This window comes from Lepidochelys olivacea (genome assembly GCF_965140295.1).
Source record: "Lepidochelys olivacea isolate rLepOli2 genome assembly, chromosome: 1".
Lineage (NCBI taxonomy): Eukaryota > Metazoa > Chordata > Testudines > Cheloniidae > Lepidochelys > Lepidochelys olivacea.
This window is the reverse complement of record NC_140411.1, coordinates 29,811,530-29,828,845: the sequence shown is the minus strand read 5'-3', so window position 1 is coordinate 29,828,845 and position 17,316 is coordinate 29,811,530. Positions and strand designations below refer to the sequence as shown.

At 45.3% G+C, this 17,316-nt stretch overlaps 1 protein-coding gene across 1 annotated transcript; it reads right to left on the bottom strand.

Moving 5' to 3' along the window:
* Window positions 1–2,672: 2,672 nt before the first annotated feature.
* Window positions 2,673–16,634, bottom strand: ENDOD1 (endonuclease domain containing 1). Its single transcript, XM_084616979.1, has 2 exons — window positions 16,191–16,634; window positions 2,673–6,830 (listed from the first exon to the last, which is right to left on the bottom strand). Exons 1-2 carry the CDS (start codon window positions 16,482–16,484, stop codon window positions 5,667–5,669), a joined length of 1,458 nt encoding a protein of 485 aa, XP_084473105.1. The 5' UTR covers window positions 16,485–16,634; the 3' UTR covers window positions 2,673–5,666.
* Window positions 16,635–17,316: the final 682 nt, after the last annotated feature.

Sequence of the window (17,316 nt, the reverse complement as noted above, 5' to 3'; positions counted from 1 at the left end):
ATTAATTAGAAAGAAGCTACTGCTGAACCCAGGAACCTTGCTGAAGAATATAGAGCCAGCTTACCATGCTGTATAGAGGCCCTTGACTGCAGTATTAGCGCAAATGTGGAATCTCCATAGGTCTGTCTGCTTAGAGATATTTGCTCATCTGAAAAGGGCTGTTTCATTGAAATGAATGACAGATGGTATCCAGTGCTGGATAAAACTAAGAATATGCAGCTACAATATATCCTGTCATGGTGAACATACAGTACCAGTAACTGACATACCAGGCATACTTACGGACACACCTTGGATGTTGTGCTGTCTGCTAACCCTTTCTGGCCAAACTAGTTACACTTGTATTTATTTTTCAGGAAGTGATTTTTTTGGCATTGACTAGGCCAAGGTGATAACTTGTGAATAACACCAGCCTGAATCTGAGCAGCTGGTCCTCCATGCAGAGCTGAGGTAATAGTTTGTAGGCAATGGAGAGGTGCTTATCTGTAAAAGGGGCTCTGTTAGGGGTAGCTTCAAGAGAGATGTGACCTGGTGAGCTGAACACAGGACTGGGGGTTCTTGGGGTCCAATACAGGCTCTGCTACTGAGTGCCTTTGTGACTTAGGGCAAGTTAGTCACCTCTATGGGCCAAATTCAAAGGGAATGTAAATGTAGCTGACAGTGGTTAAAGCTGCTCATCCCCAACAGAAGCTTGGGGTGAACAAGCAGCTATACTGCCCAGGCTGGCATAGGTATAATTCAGCTAACCTGGCAAGTGAATCTGGGACAATATTCATAAGCCCCCTGGAAGACATAAACCAGCACATAAACGCTGATGATTCATTCTGTTCTAGAGCTTTGTCCAGCCTTGGTGTAGGGCTGACAAACCAGCACCTTACACAGGCACTAAAACTAAAAAGAACTGGATATTTTTCTGGACCTATAATGGGGAAACCCCGCACTGGATAGGGAAAGGTTAACTCCTCCTTGTGGGCTGAAGAAGTCACAACCCCACATCCCTACTGGGCATGCTCCAAATGCAGTACTAGTATAAAAAGGAACAGCCAAGCTCAGTCTGGGCTGACCGCCGAGGAGGAAGGCTGCACCTTGCACGATTCAGCCCGGGAGCAGCTGGAACCCCTGACCACGGAAGCCAGAGGCGCCAGACAAACACCCAAACATCCATACCTGTGGATGCCCAAGTCAAGGATGGAATTGGAGTCACTGGGAACCACATGCACCGAGAAGCCTGGAGACTATGACAACACCTCAACTACTGCTCCAAGAGACTTGGTAGGAAGTGGCCCAGGGGAACTAGCTATAGTCCTGTGGGAAGTCAGTGTGTTTTGATTGGAGTCCCGCTGACTCAGTGGTGGAACATTCCACCACTGTTAGGGCCCTGGTCCAGGACCTGGTGGAGCATGGTGGGCCTAAGTCCCCTGAGCCTGGTCACCACCTACCCATTGGCTCTAGCTGCTAGGCCTTACCACCCTGTGGATAAGGGCAACCCCATTGGCTCTGGTCACTAGGCTTTACCACCCTGTGGACAAGGGCAACTCTACTCACTCTGGGCATTAGGCCTTACAGCCCTGCAAGCGGGAGCAACTCTATTGACCCTGGCCATTGGGCCATTCAGCCTTAAGGGAGGGGGCATCTGTATTGATCGTTGCTATTAGGTCTTCTTGCCCAGAGGACAAGGACAGCCGAATTGACTTTGACCACTAGGCCATGCCCTCTCGGAGGCAAATTATATCAATTCTAGCCATTAGACCTCACCGCCCTGAGGTAGAGGGCAGCTGGGAGGAGGGGGTGCACTCACCCCACACTGGATGGGGTTCTGCCACCCCATCACAGGGTCATTAACTCCAGCCAGATCAGGCACAATGGCACAGGTGGCGGGAAAAATCTCCCTCCCGTCTCCTGCTGTGAATGCTCTCAGATCTCAGGAGCTAAGCAAGGTGGGTCAGGGTTCAGATAGATAGGGCGCTTTCCAAGAAAACATCAGTGCGGCAGAAAGTGGCACTCTTCCTTCTGTGTCAGAACTGGAGTCAGTGCCCCCGCATGGTTTTTAGGTGTCACTTTAGTTTTGTGTCTCAACCAAAGAGCAAAGTCCTGACCTCTATGGTCACTAAAGATAACGTGGTGTGTGGTTGGTTTGTTTGCTTGCAAGACTGGAGGTACTAACTACATTGTTCTGGCCAATACCCAACCCAGGTATTTGGCTCCTACCTCCCTACATTCCCCACTGCAGTTTCAGCTGTTTACTGTATTTTTCATCCTGTCCTAAACTACGGTGCAATGTTACGGTGCTAAAAAAATAGCTGCCAGGATTCATCCCCGAGGTAGCTGCATTTCATGAAGAATAAAATGACCTCTCTCTCTCGATCTCCCTCTCTAGATAATTTATGGGGAAGAGGGGCATATGCATCTATATCATCTTCATCCTTCACCTATTTCACAAGTATGTCGCAAGGCTTAATGAACTAAGCCGTACAAAGTGCTTTGAGATTTTCAGATGAAAGGTGCTACAGAAGCACAAAATATTTGTTATTAACACCATCAGATCCTGAGCGGTGCAGCAGCTAAGTGAAACTACAACACTGTTATTTCCCCCAGTTAGGTATGGCCCTTTGAGCTGTGTCAGCAGTCTTAATCATAATGGTTCATAGCAATGTAATATGGAGTCTTTCTTTTTTCAAAGTCACTTTAATTTTGTTAATACCACATAGCTCCAAAGATAAGGTCAAGCTCCCACACCAAAAGTTGTGCCCAGATAAGGCTAATCTCAAACGACAGCTAGTTGACAGCTGTGCATAGCTGTTTTGCAATATTTGTTCTGTGTTTTAGGCAGTTTCTCTATAGACTGCTTGGACATGTACCATAGTAAAAAATGACCAATGGGATTTGGGACCCATGTTGTGCATGTTGGATTGACAACCCTGTTTCTCCAGGGATCAGGTGCAGCATGGCGAGTAGCCGTGTAAACTTCCCCATATGACTCCACTCATATGCCTCTACCCTGACCTGGAGTGACCACCTCTACGAGTGACAGGTGGCATTGATCTCCAAGTCCATTTTCTCTATGGCCTCTCTGCTGCCAAGGTATGTTGGGCTGTTTGCTAGGAACTGGTCTGGGACACATAATTGTTCCACACAGATCCCAGGGTAATAACTTTCAGTCATGATTAAGTTGGGCTGGATTTGAACCAGCCAGAGTTTCTTTATTCCACTGTTAGCACCTGAGCCATCTACTCCCCCGAAATTCAGCCTGTCATTAAATAGAAGAGGTGCGAACGCTGCCACATACTGTAAGAAAGTTTTCTCAAACCCAGAACTGCTCCCAAGTAGCATGTAACAGAGCAGCCAGATTCCCCCAGCAGAGACTTTGCATAGTTATGCCCACAAATGTAAAAGCATAGAAGAGCTACATAAAAATACAGCAGAATAGTCATGCATATAAAATGCACAGTGCGCGGTGGGAAGGAACTTAGAGGAGGGTCAGTGCGTGTCTCTTCTACAACTGCTTACAGCATTTGTGTGCTTGCAGACTGAATCAACAGAAGTGAATGCTGATGCAGTCAGCAAGGATCACTCTCAAGGGACAAAGCTTATACAGTAACAAGAAATCAAAACTCCTTCCCATGAGTCCCTTCCCAAGGGGAGGTGTAAGCTGAGCTGAAGTTACTCCCTTGTTTACTGGGGAGCAGACAGATCGTGCCCCTGCACCATGTCCCCTTAGTATGCAGGACCACTGCATTTTGGAGTGGGGCTCGGTTGAGCTAAACTGTGACCTCCCCTGTAAAGCCCTTTGCTTAGGATCTCATCTGCCCGCTGTGGTATTCCAGATGAAGTGAGTCACCACTCACCCAGACTCCAATGGCATGCCTGCTTGGGGCTGAGGGATCTCCAGGGGGACAGAGGACAATAGGGGATGTGTCCAGCACTGTGAGGTGCACTTGTAGGAAGTCCAGGAGCTAGGGGCGAAAGTGGATGGGTATGTCCTGTCAGCAGGAGGAGGGGGCACAAGGCTGTTGTGATAAAGTGGCAGGGGCCGGGTCCCCTCAAGCTCTATTAGCATCAAGCAGCTTGTGCTTCACACCGTGTGTCACGGGGCAATTACAGTCACGCCAGCCTTTCAACCCATCACTGACGGGCTGGGGCCTCCTCCACCCTGGGGCCTCCTGCCCCTACCAGTTTTGCCTGCACCAGCACTGATGAGCTAACTTTGTGAGAGTGGCCGACCCCCCTGCTCCAAACTTACTGCAGGATGCTGAAGATCACCATTTCCCCAGCCCGATGGGCTTCTGCCTCATCCTGCTTTCCTAGCTCACCCCCAAGGACTTCCATAACCTTCCAACCTGACTTCACTGGGAATTTGGGGTGCATGAAGACCACAGGCTGGTTCCTCAGATCTGCTTCCCCTCTCACTGGATGTAGGTAGGCAGGAGACAGAACACTTGACAGGTATCAGCCAGCCTTCCTAGGGCCAAATTCTGCCACCTTGCTCACGCCAATTCATCCCTCACCCTGCAGATAGCCTCCCTGTAAGTCAACGGGTATTCTTGCAGAGTGACAGATTACTCAGCGTTAGAGTGGCAGAACCTGGTTCCTCCTCTGCCCTTTGTCATTGCATGCAAGGCCTTGCGCTGACTGTTTGTTCAGACCAACCGGGATGATAGAGTCACGTATTTGTCGCCTCAGCCTGGAGGGTTCCTTCCAGCTGAGTGGGGCTCCCAGTGCACATCACCAAAAAAAAAAAAAAATCGAACACAACTGAGTCCCAAAACTTGCCAAGATCTCCAGATGAGTTGGCATAGAAGCATGCATTTGGGAGACTTTGGTCTGTAATCAGAGGCAATGGTTGTGGGGTTGTTTGGGGCATTAGGGTGTGATCCAAAGCCAGTAGAAAGACTATTTTGGACTTCACTGAGCTTTGGATTGGGACCACACTGAATAAAGACCCCAGGTCTTGGATAACTGTTTGATACCAATGGTCAGTTTAAAAAGTTATGGATAGTTAAGAAAAATGGTAAATATCCCCCACACCCCACCAAGCAACTGGCAGCTGTGATTTACTCTCATTAAGGGCTGTTCCATCCATTTCAGCTGCCTTGAAAGGCCAAGAGTTGAGAATTATCAGCTAAAACATACCAGCCCAAATTCTGCCCTCAGTTCCTTCCCACGAAACCCCACTGAAGTCAATAGTGCAACTAAAAGCAGAATTAGGCTCTATGTGGTTTCTTCCCATGCAATAATCCTAGCAGAGGGGAGGGGCAGCATAAGCTCCTTATCTGCCTGCACCAACCAACACGTGCTTTTGCTGTGCCTTTGTAGCCTGGCCCGTGAACAGGTATCTGCATTTTCCTCTTTTAGTAGTGAAGGAATAATTTTGTGCTACACTCAGCGTGTCTCACAGCAGAAGCAGCTTGACATTGGCCTTGAAATCCACAGACAGCTTGTCACCCCAGTTGAAACCCTGAACACTTTACAATAAGTTGAAGTCGATTTGTAATGGAATCCCCTTTTGAAGTGCCATAGGCCCTCCATGTGACCACCAGATTGGTTTGGTGTTATTAATGTCACTGCAATAAATACCAACAAGAACTGTCAGCATTGGTCACGTATCGGAACATATTGCCCCCATTTTCTTTCACCACATCTCTGTGCAGTTCTGTTTGCCGTCCCTATCAGTCATCAGAAGAGAGCTTAGGGACAAACTTTTTGCCTAGGTGAGTAGCTAGGTAATAAAAGGCGGACATCAGGGCAGCTGTGGCATCGACAATGAGTGAGCAAGTGCCGCCAACTCCAGCGGCCATGTCTTTGAGGACGATGGGAACGGCACAGAGAGTGTCCAAGGGGAAAGCCATGATATGAAGGAAGAGTCCAACGGGGACGCTGAGAATCCTGTAGATGAGGCTCAGGGTTTTCTGGAAGATCCGGACAAAGCCCATGATGATATTTGCTGTGACTTTGGCCATGTCCCTGGGGATGTTCAGCAGCACTGTGCTGATTTCTTTGACATAGGACATCACTCCATTCCATAAGCTGTAGAGTCCGCCCATCGCAGTGTTGCTGAGCTGCTTGACAACATACCACAGGAAATAACACGTGTATCTCACCACCTCCACCAACACATAGCCGACGATTCTCAGCAGCTTGGTGAAAGGGGTTGCAACGATGCCAGCTACTCTTCTCAGCAGGCTCCTCTCTCCGCGCTTCTCTTGGGCTCTCTGGCCTTCTCCATGTTTCCCAGCCATGGTTTGCAGTATGGGCTCTTCAGACTGGATCTGGTTTATGGTTTGCAATATGGCTTCCATTTTCTCCTGGCTTTGGCTGCCTCCCCCACAGTTTCTCTTAAACAAGTGAGCTCCTGAAGGAAGCTGCTTCTCCAGCTCTTCCACAGACAGGTCTTCTATACTGTTTTCACCACTCGGGCGTTTCAGAAAGCCCACAGACCATACCTCCGGAGCATCACAGCAAGCTGCCAGCCAGAGAAACTCTGGTATGGACACCTTGTCTTTAACTCTGAGGCTGGACGGAACAGCACCTGCAACAAGATACAGGCGAGCCCCGTTTTCACAATGTGGAGCCAAAGCTTGCTCTACTATTTTCTCGACATCCTTGTGCCAGCTTTCGCTGAGAGATGGAGTCATAGGGACAGCATTAGTAAGGGTGTATGTGGCTAGCTGGAAATCATCTTCATTGAGGGAACTGGGGTTTAGCTGCCCTCTCTCATAACCAGAGTCCACATAGTCTGTGGTCAGGGCTTGGTTTGCTCCAAGGTTGTTCACTGAGCCAACAGCATCAGCTTCATGCACCATTTCCTCCCAGTCATTTCCAGGATCATCTATCTGAGACACAAAAGAGAACAATTACTGGATGCGGTTTACCTTGCTGCATAATATGAAGCTACATTCAAACTATGTATGGAAATGCACATGTATCTCACCCACTGTGATGCTCAGGTCAACAGATGATATGAATCCATCCATCTATTCTATTTTTCCTGTAGCTCTTCAGATTAATAGATATATGGCCAGAAGGGATTTTGATGGTCTAGTCTGATCTCCTGCATAACACAGGCCATACCATTTCAGCCAGTAATTCCTGCATCAAGCCTATTATTTGTGGTTGAGCTGGAGTACAGTATATATTTTAGAAAGCATCCCATCTTAATTTAAAGACTTCAGATGATGGAGAACGGAGCACATCACTTGGGGACAGCAGACAGAGCCTGTATGTCCCCAGCTATTCTATGGGATCAGTGCTATATATGTGGTACACTCATTATTGTAAATCTTGTACTAGGAAATCTTAGCTAGTAATTCCTGTGCCAGGCATTCTTGCATGGAGTCTTACTTGGAGTGACAATGGAGTTATGCAAGCAAACTAACAAGCAGTCTGAGGAGGAACGCATAGAACGGAGCATATTCGAAGCAATGTCTGCCCTGTTCTTTCCCAGGACACAACAGCTCTATCTGTTCGCCAGTCATTCTTTCTTGACACGTCCTACATCCTTCTTTTGGAAATTTAAACTGCATGGTACAAAGTCTGTCCCAAATCACTCCCTAGGCAGCCTGAGTAGCCAGGTGTCTTTTGGATTTAGACAGGCTTACTTGGGCAGGATGGTTCCAAAAATTTGTGATCTTAGCATCTTATACACGTGTTGCATCATCTGTCTCTATTTCCTTTCTTAATTGATTTATTTAAGCTATAAGTCTTGTACATAAAACATAGGAATTGCCATAGTGGATCAGATCTCTGGTCCATTTAGACCAGTATACAAAAGTGCCCAGCACCAGATGCTTCAGAAAAAAGTGCAAGAAGTTCCATGGAAAGCTGATATGGGGTAATTTGCCCCCAATCCTCCCCGAGGGTCTCACCCTTACCCTTAATAGTCAGAGATTGGCTTAAACTCAGAAGTATGAAATTTTATATTCTTTCCAAAATTTGTATTAGCATTAGCTATTACAGCAAGGTGTTCCTGTTATCCATATAAATGTCCAATCCCTCTTTGAATCTTGCTAAATTCTTGCCCCTCAGTGACATCTTGTGGCAATGACTTCCACCATCTAATTGCAGGTTATGTGAAAGTTCTTCCTTTTATCATTTTTGAATGTGCCACCTTTCAACATAATTGAATATCCCCTTGTTCTTGTGTTATGAGACAGACAGGAGAGAAGTTCCTGTTGTACCTTCTATAGGCTATTCATTATTTTATCATGTCCCCCATTATTCATCTCTCTAATGTAAACAACCCTAATCTTTTCAATCTCTCTTCATATGAGCATTTTTCCAGGCCCTTGATCATTCTTGTTGCCATTATCTGACACCCAGTAGTTCTGCAATATCCTTTTTGGAGATGGGGTGACCAATACTGCACACCAATACTGCATACTGTTACAGAAGAGGCCATATGAATCATTTTGATGCATTATAATATTTTCTATATTATTCTCATCCTGTTCTTCATGTAACCTAACATCTTGTTTGCTTTTCTGATTGCAACCTTGGTCATAGGCAGAAGTCTTCACTAAGTTGTCCCCAGTATACCCAGGCCTCTTTCCTGTGCTGAATTTTGTATGTGAATGGAATGATAAAGAGACAACACATAGACTCCATCATGTGTCATTACTAAACAGTGAGGGATACTCTATACAGAACATGTGACATGAACTTAATTTTCCAAGCACACCAGTTTGTGAATGCAAAACATCATAGTTACGAATCAGGTAGCTGTTAGAAGCTGACTGTGTAGGCGGCCAATTGTCTGCGGTGGATGTGCAGCTGCAACTGCAGGATTTGGGGTTCAATTCACTTTGAACGTTTGGTCTTTTGTTCCAAGCGTAAAAATATCAGAGCAGGCCGTTTATGCTGCAGCTGGCAACACTGGCAACTGGCAACATTTCTTTCCTTGATGCCTCCCACCATTATTAATCTTTTCATGCAGCAGTTTTATTTGACACAACCGCCAGGTGCCACGAGTGCTCTCTTTCTCTTTAACAGAGCTCCAGGAAGGCTGTCTCCAGCACCATTTCAAACTCGGATACAAGCATTGTTGCAGAACTCTCGTGGGCCGTTAACACAGTCAAAATGAAACTGCGCTCATTTAGTGTGCTGACACTTATAGCTGTCTTTGGCACTTGCCTGGCCCCCATTACCAGAGTATCTGGCACCTCACAATCTTTCATGCAATCTCAATCTTCTTCAGGTCCCATCTTTCTGTGAAGCTTGAAAGCTTATCTCTTCTACCAACAGACGTTGCTTCAACAAAAAAGATATTACCTCATCCCCTTTGTCTCTCTCATATCCTTCAACAATGGTACAAACAATCTTTAATGTATTTATCCTCACAACACCCCAGTGAAGGAGCTACGATTTTACAGGTAGGAAACCAGTCTAATAGGGTTGAAAGTTTAGACTGCATGTTTACATTTTATTTTCTTTTGGTAACCACTCTGACTTTTTGCCTATCACTTATAATCACTTCAAATCTATCTTTTGTAGTCAATAAATTTGTTTAACTGTTTATCTTTACCAGTGAGGTTGCCTGAAGTGTTTGGAAATCTGCTCAGGTTTACAAAAGCTGGTGTATGTCCACTTTCCATTGATGACGTGGTGAACCAATTAATAAACTTGCACTGCTTGTCTTGAGCAGTGCAAGATGGTATATTCCTGAGGTACAAGGCTTGGAGCTGGGGGGATTTGACTGGTGTCTTTCTCTGTGTGATTCATGCATGGCTCTGGGAACATTCATGCAATCTAGCTGGGTGTGGGGCTCCACATGAGGTTGTGCTGAGTGATAATAATGCCTGGAGGAGTTTGCTGCTTGTCATTAGCAAAACATTGTGAGAGACAGCCCAGGCTGGAGAGTTAAGGGGGCACAGCGGTCCCACTGTCCCAGGCTGCACGCCAGGGATCTCGTCCTGATCCAAAGTGAAATAAGGCTACTTTAATGCTGAATAATAGCATCCACACAAGGGATTTAATACAGTTTAACAAATCCACTTCAAAGTCACACATTCAGTTAATTTGCAAAAAGAAAAGGAATACTTGTGGCACCTTTTCCTTTTCTTTTTGCGAATACAGACTAACACGGCTGTTACTCTGAAATCAGTTAATTTGGTTTAACTTTCCTGGATGTTCCTGTGTATATAAGCCCATAGGGACTTTCCCAGGGTCACACAGGAAGCTGTGGCAGATCAGGGAATTGAACCAGTGCCTGCTAGCACCCAAACCACTAGACCATCCTTCTTCTCTATAAATATATTCCATTAAAAATCCTGACTGCTGGATCACTGCGCATCACATGGCTAACCAACCGTGATAAATGAAGGGTGAGGGGATCTCCCTTTTATGGACACCAGCCAACCAGTAGCTATAAAATCCCTCTGAGTAGTTGTTCTCTAATTGCTCTACCTGTAAAGGGTTAAAAAGTTTCACTGCTATGCATAGGTAAAAGGAAGTGAGTGGGCACCTAGCCAAAAGAGCCAATGGGAAGGCTAGAACTTTTTAAAATTGAAACAAGACTCCCCTTTTGTTTGTCTGTGGTTGTTCTCCCAGAGAGAAGGGACAGAGCAGATGTGCTGTAAGAAGCTTTGGGCCAGGTATGAAAAATCATCAGTATCATACCTAGAAACTACTAATTTAAAACCCCAGATATATAAGTAGATCAGGAAATGTCTAGAAAGATGTGATTAGATTTTTTTATTTTTATTTTTTATGGCTTGTGGATGCTTTTGTGCTAACCCCAGGTGCTTTTGTTTTGCTTGTAACCTTTAACCTGGACCTCAAGAAACTATTCTTGATGCTTAATCCTTGTAGTTGCTCTTTTTAAATCAAGCAGTAGCCTAAGTTCCCAGATGTATTTTCTTCCTTTTGTTTTTTTAATAAAATGTACCTCTTTTTAAGAACAGAATTGGATTTTTGTGTGCTAAGAGGTTTGTGCACGTGTTGTTTAATTAGCTGGTGGCAACAGCTGATTTCTTGTGTTTTCTTTCTCAGGTCTGAGAGGGGGTGAAAGGGTTTGAGGGTACCTCAGAGGAAGGAATTCCCAAGTGCGCCTTCCTGGGTTCTCAAAGGGGTTCTGCACTTGGGTGGTGGTACCATCTACCAATCCAAGGTCAGAGAAAAGCTGTAACCTTGGAAGTTTAATACAAGCCTAGAGTGGCAAGTATTAATTTTTAGACTCCTTGCAGGCCCCCACCAGTGCCAGAATTGCCAAAGTGGGGAATTAGCCTTGACATGTTTTTTTGTTGTTGTTTGGTTTTGGTTTTGGTTTTTTGCGGTAACACTTTTTAACCCTTTATAGGTAGAGGAATTAGAGAACAGCTACTCAGAGGGATTTCATAGCGACTGGCTGGCTGGGTGCCCGTAAAAGGGAGCTACCCCCTCCCCCTTCATTTATCACACCAACAGTGGAGGCTATTGACATTCCCTTTATGTCACATCGGATTACTACTTCTGTGCTACTTTTGGCAAATATTCCTCATACATCCCTGAAGAAGCAAACATGGTACACTGGAGGAGACAAGTGAAGTTCCAAGTTACATTATGATCTATTGCAAAATATCCTGAGATAACCCTTAGTCACTCCAGAGTGAAAAAAGGTTGCTGTGTGATATACTTTGTTATGTCTGTGTGTGCACCTATGCACATAACTGTGTTCATGCATGTTTCGCGGTCATGTCTGGGTGCATATGGCTGTGTCCATATCCCTCATGAAATGACTTTGATGATAACTGGTGTCACCACTTTTCTAGATGTGCTAGAGGGCCGTGTGCTGTACCGATTCCCTTAGGAGCCCCAGTCTGACTCAGCATCGCACAGAGCAATCTCTAATATCATCACTATTCGTCTTCACTTTCTACCTGCATGACTCATTGACAGAGCCGGTGCTAGGCAGAAGCAGACAAAGCAATTGCTTAGGGCCCCGAGCAACTCAACAGGGCCCCTAATTTGCTTTTTATTATGTGTTTTGTGTGTGTGGAAGCCCCCAATGGGCTAGCACCACCTCTGCTCGCTGCTGCACCTTTGTTTGCTTATTTCTGGAGAGACAGAGGTCTGGTCTGCAGTGCACTACAGCCCTATAATGGTAAAATTATGTCACTCAGGGGTGTGAAAAATCCACCAAACCTGCCGACACAGCTACAGCCTCTCGGGGAGGTGGATGAAGTACACTGGTGGGAAAGCTCTCTCCCATCGGCGTAGAGCGTCTTCATTAAAGTGCTACATGGCTGTGCAGCTGCAACGTTTTAAGTGTAGACTTGCCCAGACAGTTGTAGAAAAATCCACTCACTTGCTCCTCAGTGTTTTGATTCTTAGAACTGATTTCCCAATTACAGGTTTATTTGCCAATTTGTGGAAGGTGTGTTTCTCCACTTCCTGTCCTAAACAACCGTGTAATGTTGCCACACAGTAGTAATCAGTTGCTTTCTTCCACCATGGAAGTGGCTGCATTTCAGTGATTGTTGAATGGGATGCCTGTGTATATGGTAGCTGTAAAGTGAAAAACCAGGTATGTGATGATCTAATTAAAGACTGTATCATGATGCATGCGTACAAAGCAGGGTGGATGTGTATTAAAGTTGCACAGGCAACTTAAATTCTGGCCTTTCCTAACTTTTGAGTATTTGACTTTGCAACCTTTAACACTTTATTTAGTACATTATGTAATGTATGGGTGTACCACCTAGCGGAGTCAACTAGGACAGGGTCCTATTGTGCTAGACACTGTATAAACATATAGTTAATGACATCCCCTGCCCCAGAAAACTTATAGTCTAAAACCCAAGACATAATAGGAGGATGAAACAAGTGAGCAAGAAGGGGAGGAAGGGGAACAAAAATAATAGGGTGCTTTTGCATTGCCTAGTTATGTGCAGAATTTATAGCAAGATCTTGTTGTGCTTTAATGGCAAAAACCATGAGAATTGCTTCTGTACTACACTGCAATCCCTTCTCAGGCACAGCTCCGACCAATGTCAAAGATCAGATCCTTGGAGCTACGTTAAAGCATTGCTTTTCAAGGATTTCCATAGATAAGGCTTTTTGTCTGGCAATCTCTGCTCCTTGATTAAGCTGTTGTTGGTATTAGGGAGTCTGCTTTGTCTATATTGACCTAGATCCATATTTGTGTTTAAATGTCCAGTCTTTTAAATAGGAACAACAGTTTTGTTTTAGGGAACACTTGGAGATTGAAAACTAAAAGCAAAACAAAACAACAAGCAAAAGTGAAGGGAATGGGCCTTTTAAATACAGCAAATGGATCTGGTTAGACAGAGAATGCAAACTGGATTTCTCTGGTCTAGCACATTTCACAGCAGCTCAGTACAGGGAAGGAAAATCTAAAGCTCCCCCTTTATCTCACATCATCATTGATCAAAATCAAGCAGGGCTCACTGGGGCCAGATTCTGATCTCCCAGACACTGATGCAAAGTTGGAATAACTCCATTGCAGTCAATGGTGTTACACTGTGTGAAGTCAGAGCAGCTAAGAGGGATAGGCATGTTAGTCTGTATCCACAAAAACAACGAGGAGTCCAGTGGCACCTTAAAGACTAACCGATTTATTTGGGCATAAGCTTTTGTGGGTAAAACACCACTTTATTTCAAGCCCTGATTTTTAAGTATACAGTAGAACCTCGGAGTTATGAACACCAGGGTTACCAACTGACCAGTCAACCACGCACCTCATTTGGAACCAGAAATATGCAATCAGGCAGCAGAGACAAAAAAAATTTTAAAAGCAAATACTGTATAGTACAGTACTGTGTTAAATCTAAACTAGTACAAAAATAAAGGGAAAGTGTTAAAAAAAAAGATTTGACAAGGTAAAGAAACTGTTTCTGTGTTTGTTTAATTTATGATGGTTAAAAGCAGCATTTTTCTTCTGCATAGTAAAGTTTCAAAGCTGTATTAAGTCAATGTTCAGTTGTAAACTTTTGAAAAAACAACCATAACCATTTGTTCAAAGTTACAAACAACCTCCATTCCCGAGGTGTTCATAACTCTGAGGTTTTACTTATTATAAAATAGTGACTGGCCAAGGTAATTCAGTGTAGAATGTGCAGGGATGCAGTGGTTTCTCAAATTGCTGCACTTGCTCAGGAATGACAGGCCTATAATCGGGACTGATGAGAAGAGGGGACCAAGGGGAAGACCCCTGTGAACGTGACTAGATTTTTGAAACAGGAAACTAACTATTGCAGCAAGGAGGTTTTAGCAGCTGGGGGTGAGGCCAGTCACTGAGTGCCAAGGAGGTTTGGCTGCTGAGTCGTGGATGTGTGTTTGGGGAGGGCGTGGGTGGCTGGGGGAAGGGAATAAGAGGGCTTGACAGTTGGGTGCAGGAACAAATTCAAGGTGCTTAGTGTGAGGTATGTAGGAGGCCTGGGTGCTTGGAAGAGAACACAGGGAGATATGGCATCTGGAAGTAAGGGTCAGGCTGGGTACGCTTGTGCCTGGCTGGTGCAGGAGGGCTCGGCAGCTGGGAAGGGCACCTTCCTTGTCGCTGGGTTCTGCTGCCTATGTGACACATTTGGCAGATGATGTTCTCTTGTCTAGGTCCTTTTGTGCCTACCGCTATTAAAGATTCCTATGCATTATTCAGCTTGGTAATTACATGGCTTTTAAAAGGCTTTTCTCTTTTTCAGGTGGCAGGTGGCCACCTTTGACAGGCGTTTGCATAAAATGGAACAACGCTAGATGAACAGCCAACAATGAACACCCGCTACGGTGACAGAGAGGAAGGAGGAGCTTGTGGCTAAGACAGGGACTCAGGTCAGCCAGGGGTGCTGGAACAGTTTTTATAGTGGGGTTGCTGAGAGCCATTTAACCAAATTGCAAACCGTGTTTAGAGTGGAAACCACTTCAAGCCCTAGTTCCAGCATCTATAAGGAGAGCTGGGTTCAATTCTAGTTCTTTCAGTGTGACTTTGGGCAAGTCACTCAGTCTCTGTGAGCCTCAGTTCCTCATCTGGAAAATAGCAAGTCCCTTTGTATATTTAGATTGTAAGCTCTTTGGGGCAGGGACCGTCTCTTATTGTATGTCTGTACGGTGCCTAGCACAAAGGATCCATGATTTTAGATGGGGCCTTTTAGACTAGGTGTTACTCTAGTACAAACAATAATCGTCAATGCTACGTGGTCACCCTTAATATGCGCCAGTTTTGCTTTAGCTGAATAGATCAGGTTACTTCAGTATGTGCAGTATTATCCTACACTTACTAGTGAAATACCTTGAATACTGCAAATATCAAAGTAAAGTTCTTCAGCTCTCTTAGGCCACTGGTAAGGATTTAAGGGTGAACGCTATAACATAACAACCCTAAGGAGTCAGCTAAACATGCAAAGTGGCAGTATAGACAAGACCAACTGACACTCAGATAACATTTTTTTAACTGAATTCTCCTGCCTTGACTGAAAACTTTCATATTGCAGGGCACTATGCTACACCTCTCTTTCCAGCTACAGTATCCACAACAGAGGGACACAAAGAACTGCCATAGCGTCAATTGTGTGAATCACAAATGTGGGTTTCATTCCAGTGCAATGAAGTTAATGAGCTCTTATCAGCTACTGGATCGGTGTTGGCAATAGAACAAACATCAACTTGCCACTGAAACTTTTAACTGTATTAGCCACCTCCCTCTGTGTTGTGTAATAGCTACCAGGTAGCTAGCTGGATAGTTTGCAGTGTTATGGTCGTGTTGGTCCCAGGATCCCAGAGAGACAAGGTAGGTGAGAGAATATCTTTTATTGGACCAACTTCTGTTAGTGGAAGAGAGAAGCTTCTGAGCTTCACAGAGCTCTGACAGACCTGAAGAAGACCTCTGTGAAGCTTGAAAGCTTGTCTCTTCCACTAACAGCAGCTGGGCCAATAAAAGATATTACCTCATCCACCTTGTCTCTCTCAGGTAGATAGACAGATCTGGTGGTTTAAAGTGTGAAATCCTTCCTTTTCTTTCTCTTTTTCTTATTCCATTTTGAATGCAATGCCTTTCAGTTTTCATTGTAAGCACTTTGGGACAAGAGACCATGGATTTGTCCAGGGTTGAACCCAAGAATAAATACTATTTCTAATACATTAGTGTCTAGAAGGATTTCACAGCTCCCTGACTTCTTTGCAAAATTCCACCCCCAACAGCCCAGGATAAAGACATGCCTTAACTCTTGAGAAGATTTGCTTGACAGCTATTGGGGAAATTGACTTACCTGCGGTTCAACCATCCAGCTCTCCTCCCCTCTCTGAGCTGCTTTTGTGTATTTAAAAGCAGAATAAAGAGGGGTCTTGTCCTCCATGCTGTAGAGCGTTGCGAAGCGTGGCTCTTTGTTGTACTGCTGACAGATTTTCACATGGAAAGACTCTGTAAATCCTTCTGGTGGGGTTTCTCCATAAAAGAACTCATTGCATTCAGCAAAGCCAGCTTCATCCACTCCAACAACCCTGCCCTGGGAAAAGCCAGGGAAAGCAAAGATGCAAAGTGAAAATAAAATTGACATCTTCATGGTCCACTGCCTGGAACCAAGAGAAGCCCTGTCTGTCTCTGCTGGATATGATGCAGGACCTGTGCTCTGCGTAATGCACTGCAGTGAAGCCAGAAAGCAACTGGAATCTGGGTGTACTGTACAAGGGAAATGAAATATGAAACCGCAGCCGTTCCCTGCAGGGAGTGAGAGCTTACTGCATAGAGCGCATTATGAAACTGAACACGTGCAGGGCTCTGCTGACACACGCCACACAAACAAATTACATCGGCACCAGGAGATCGCTCCCAACACTCAGAGCTCAGGGGTAATTCGGTGCAGGAGGGAGCTCGATAACTGTTCTGGTTTCTTTGTTGCCCATCATCAGCTGACCAGGCCGGATCGCTGCTCAGAGCCACAGAGTGAGTGGAGAAGGAATTCTTTCTGCGGCTCCAAAGGGGCTGGGGCAGTTCACTGTAATGCCAACCCCAGCACCCCTGAGAGGGGGTAGGTAGCATGTCCTCTCCAGCCACCTGCTGGCTAATGTGTAGAGAGTTAGCAGGGTCTTGGCACTACCTGGAGCCGACTTCTCTTTGCCACTTTCGGGATGGCTATCTCTCAAAAGCTACTAGTTACCTGTGAGTATCATGCTCCCCAGCCATGTTGTGCATGGCTCTGACGTAGGGTCACAGGAAGAGGTGGCCTCCCTCTCCCCTTTTGCACCTATGCAAGGTGAACCACAGTCACTAGCCCTTAATGCTGAAAAGCCTCAGGCCCAAAGGTCTCACCTGACCTTTGAAGACCAGGACTGATTAACCAAAGGCAGAAATGCAAGAGAGTGAGAGTTGTGGGTGCTCAGCATCTCTGAAATCAG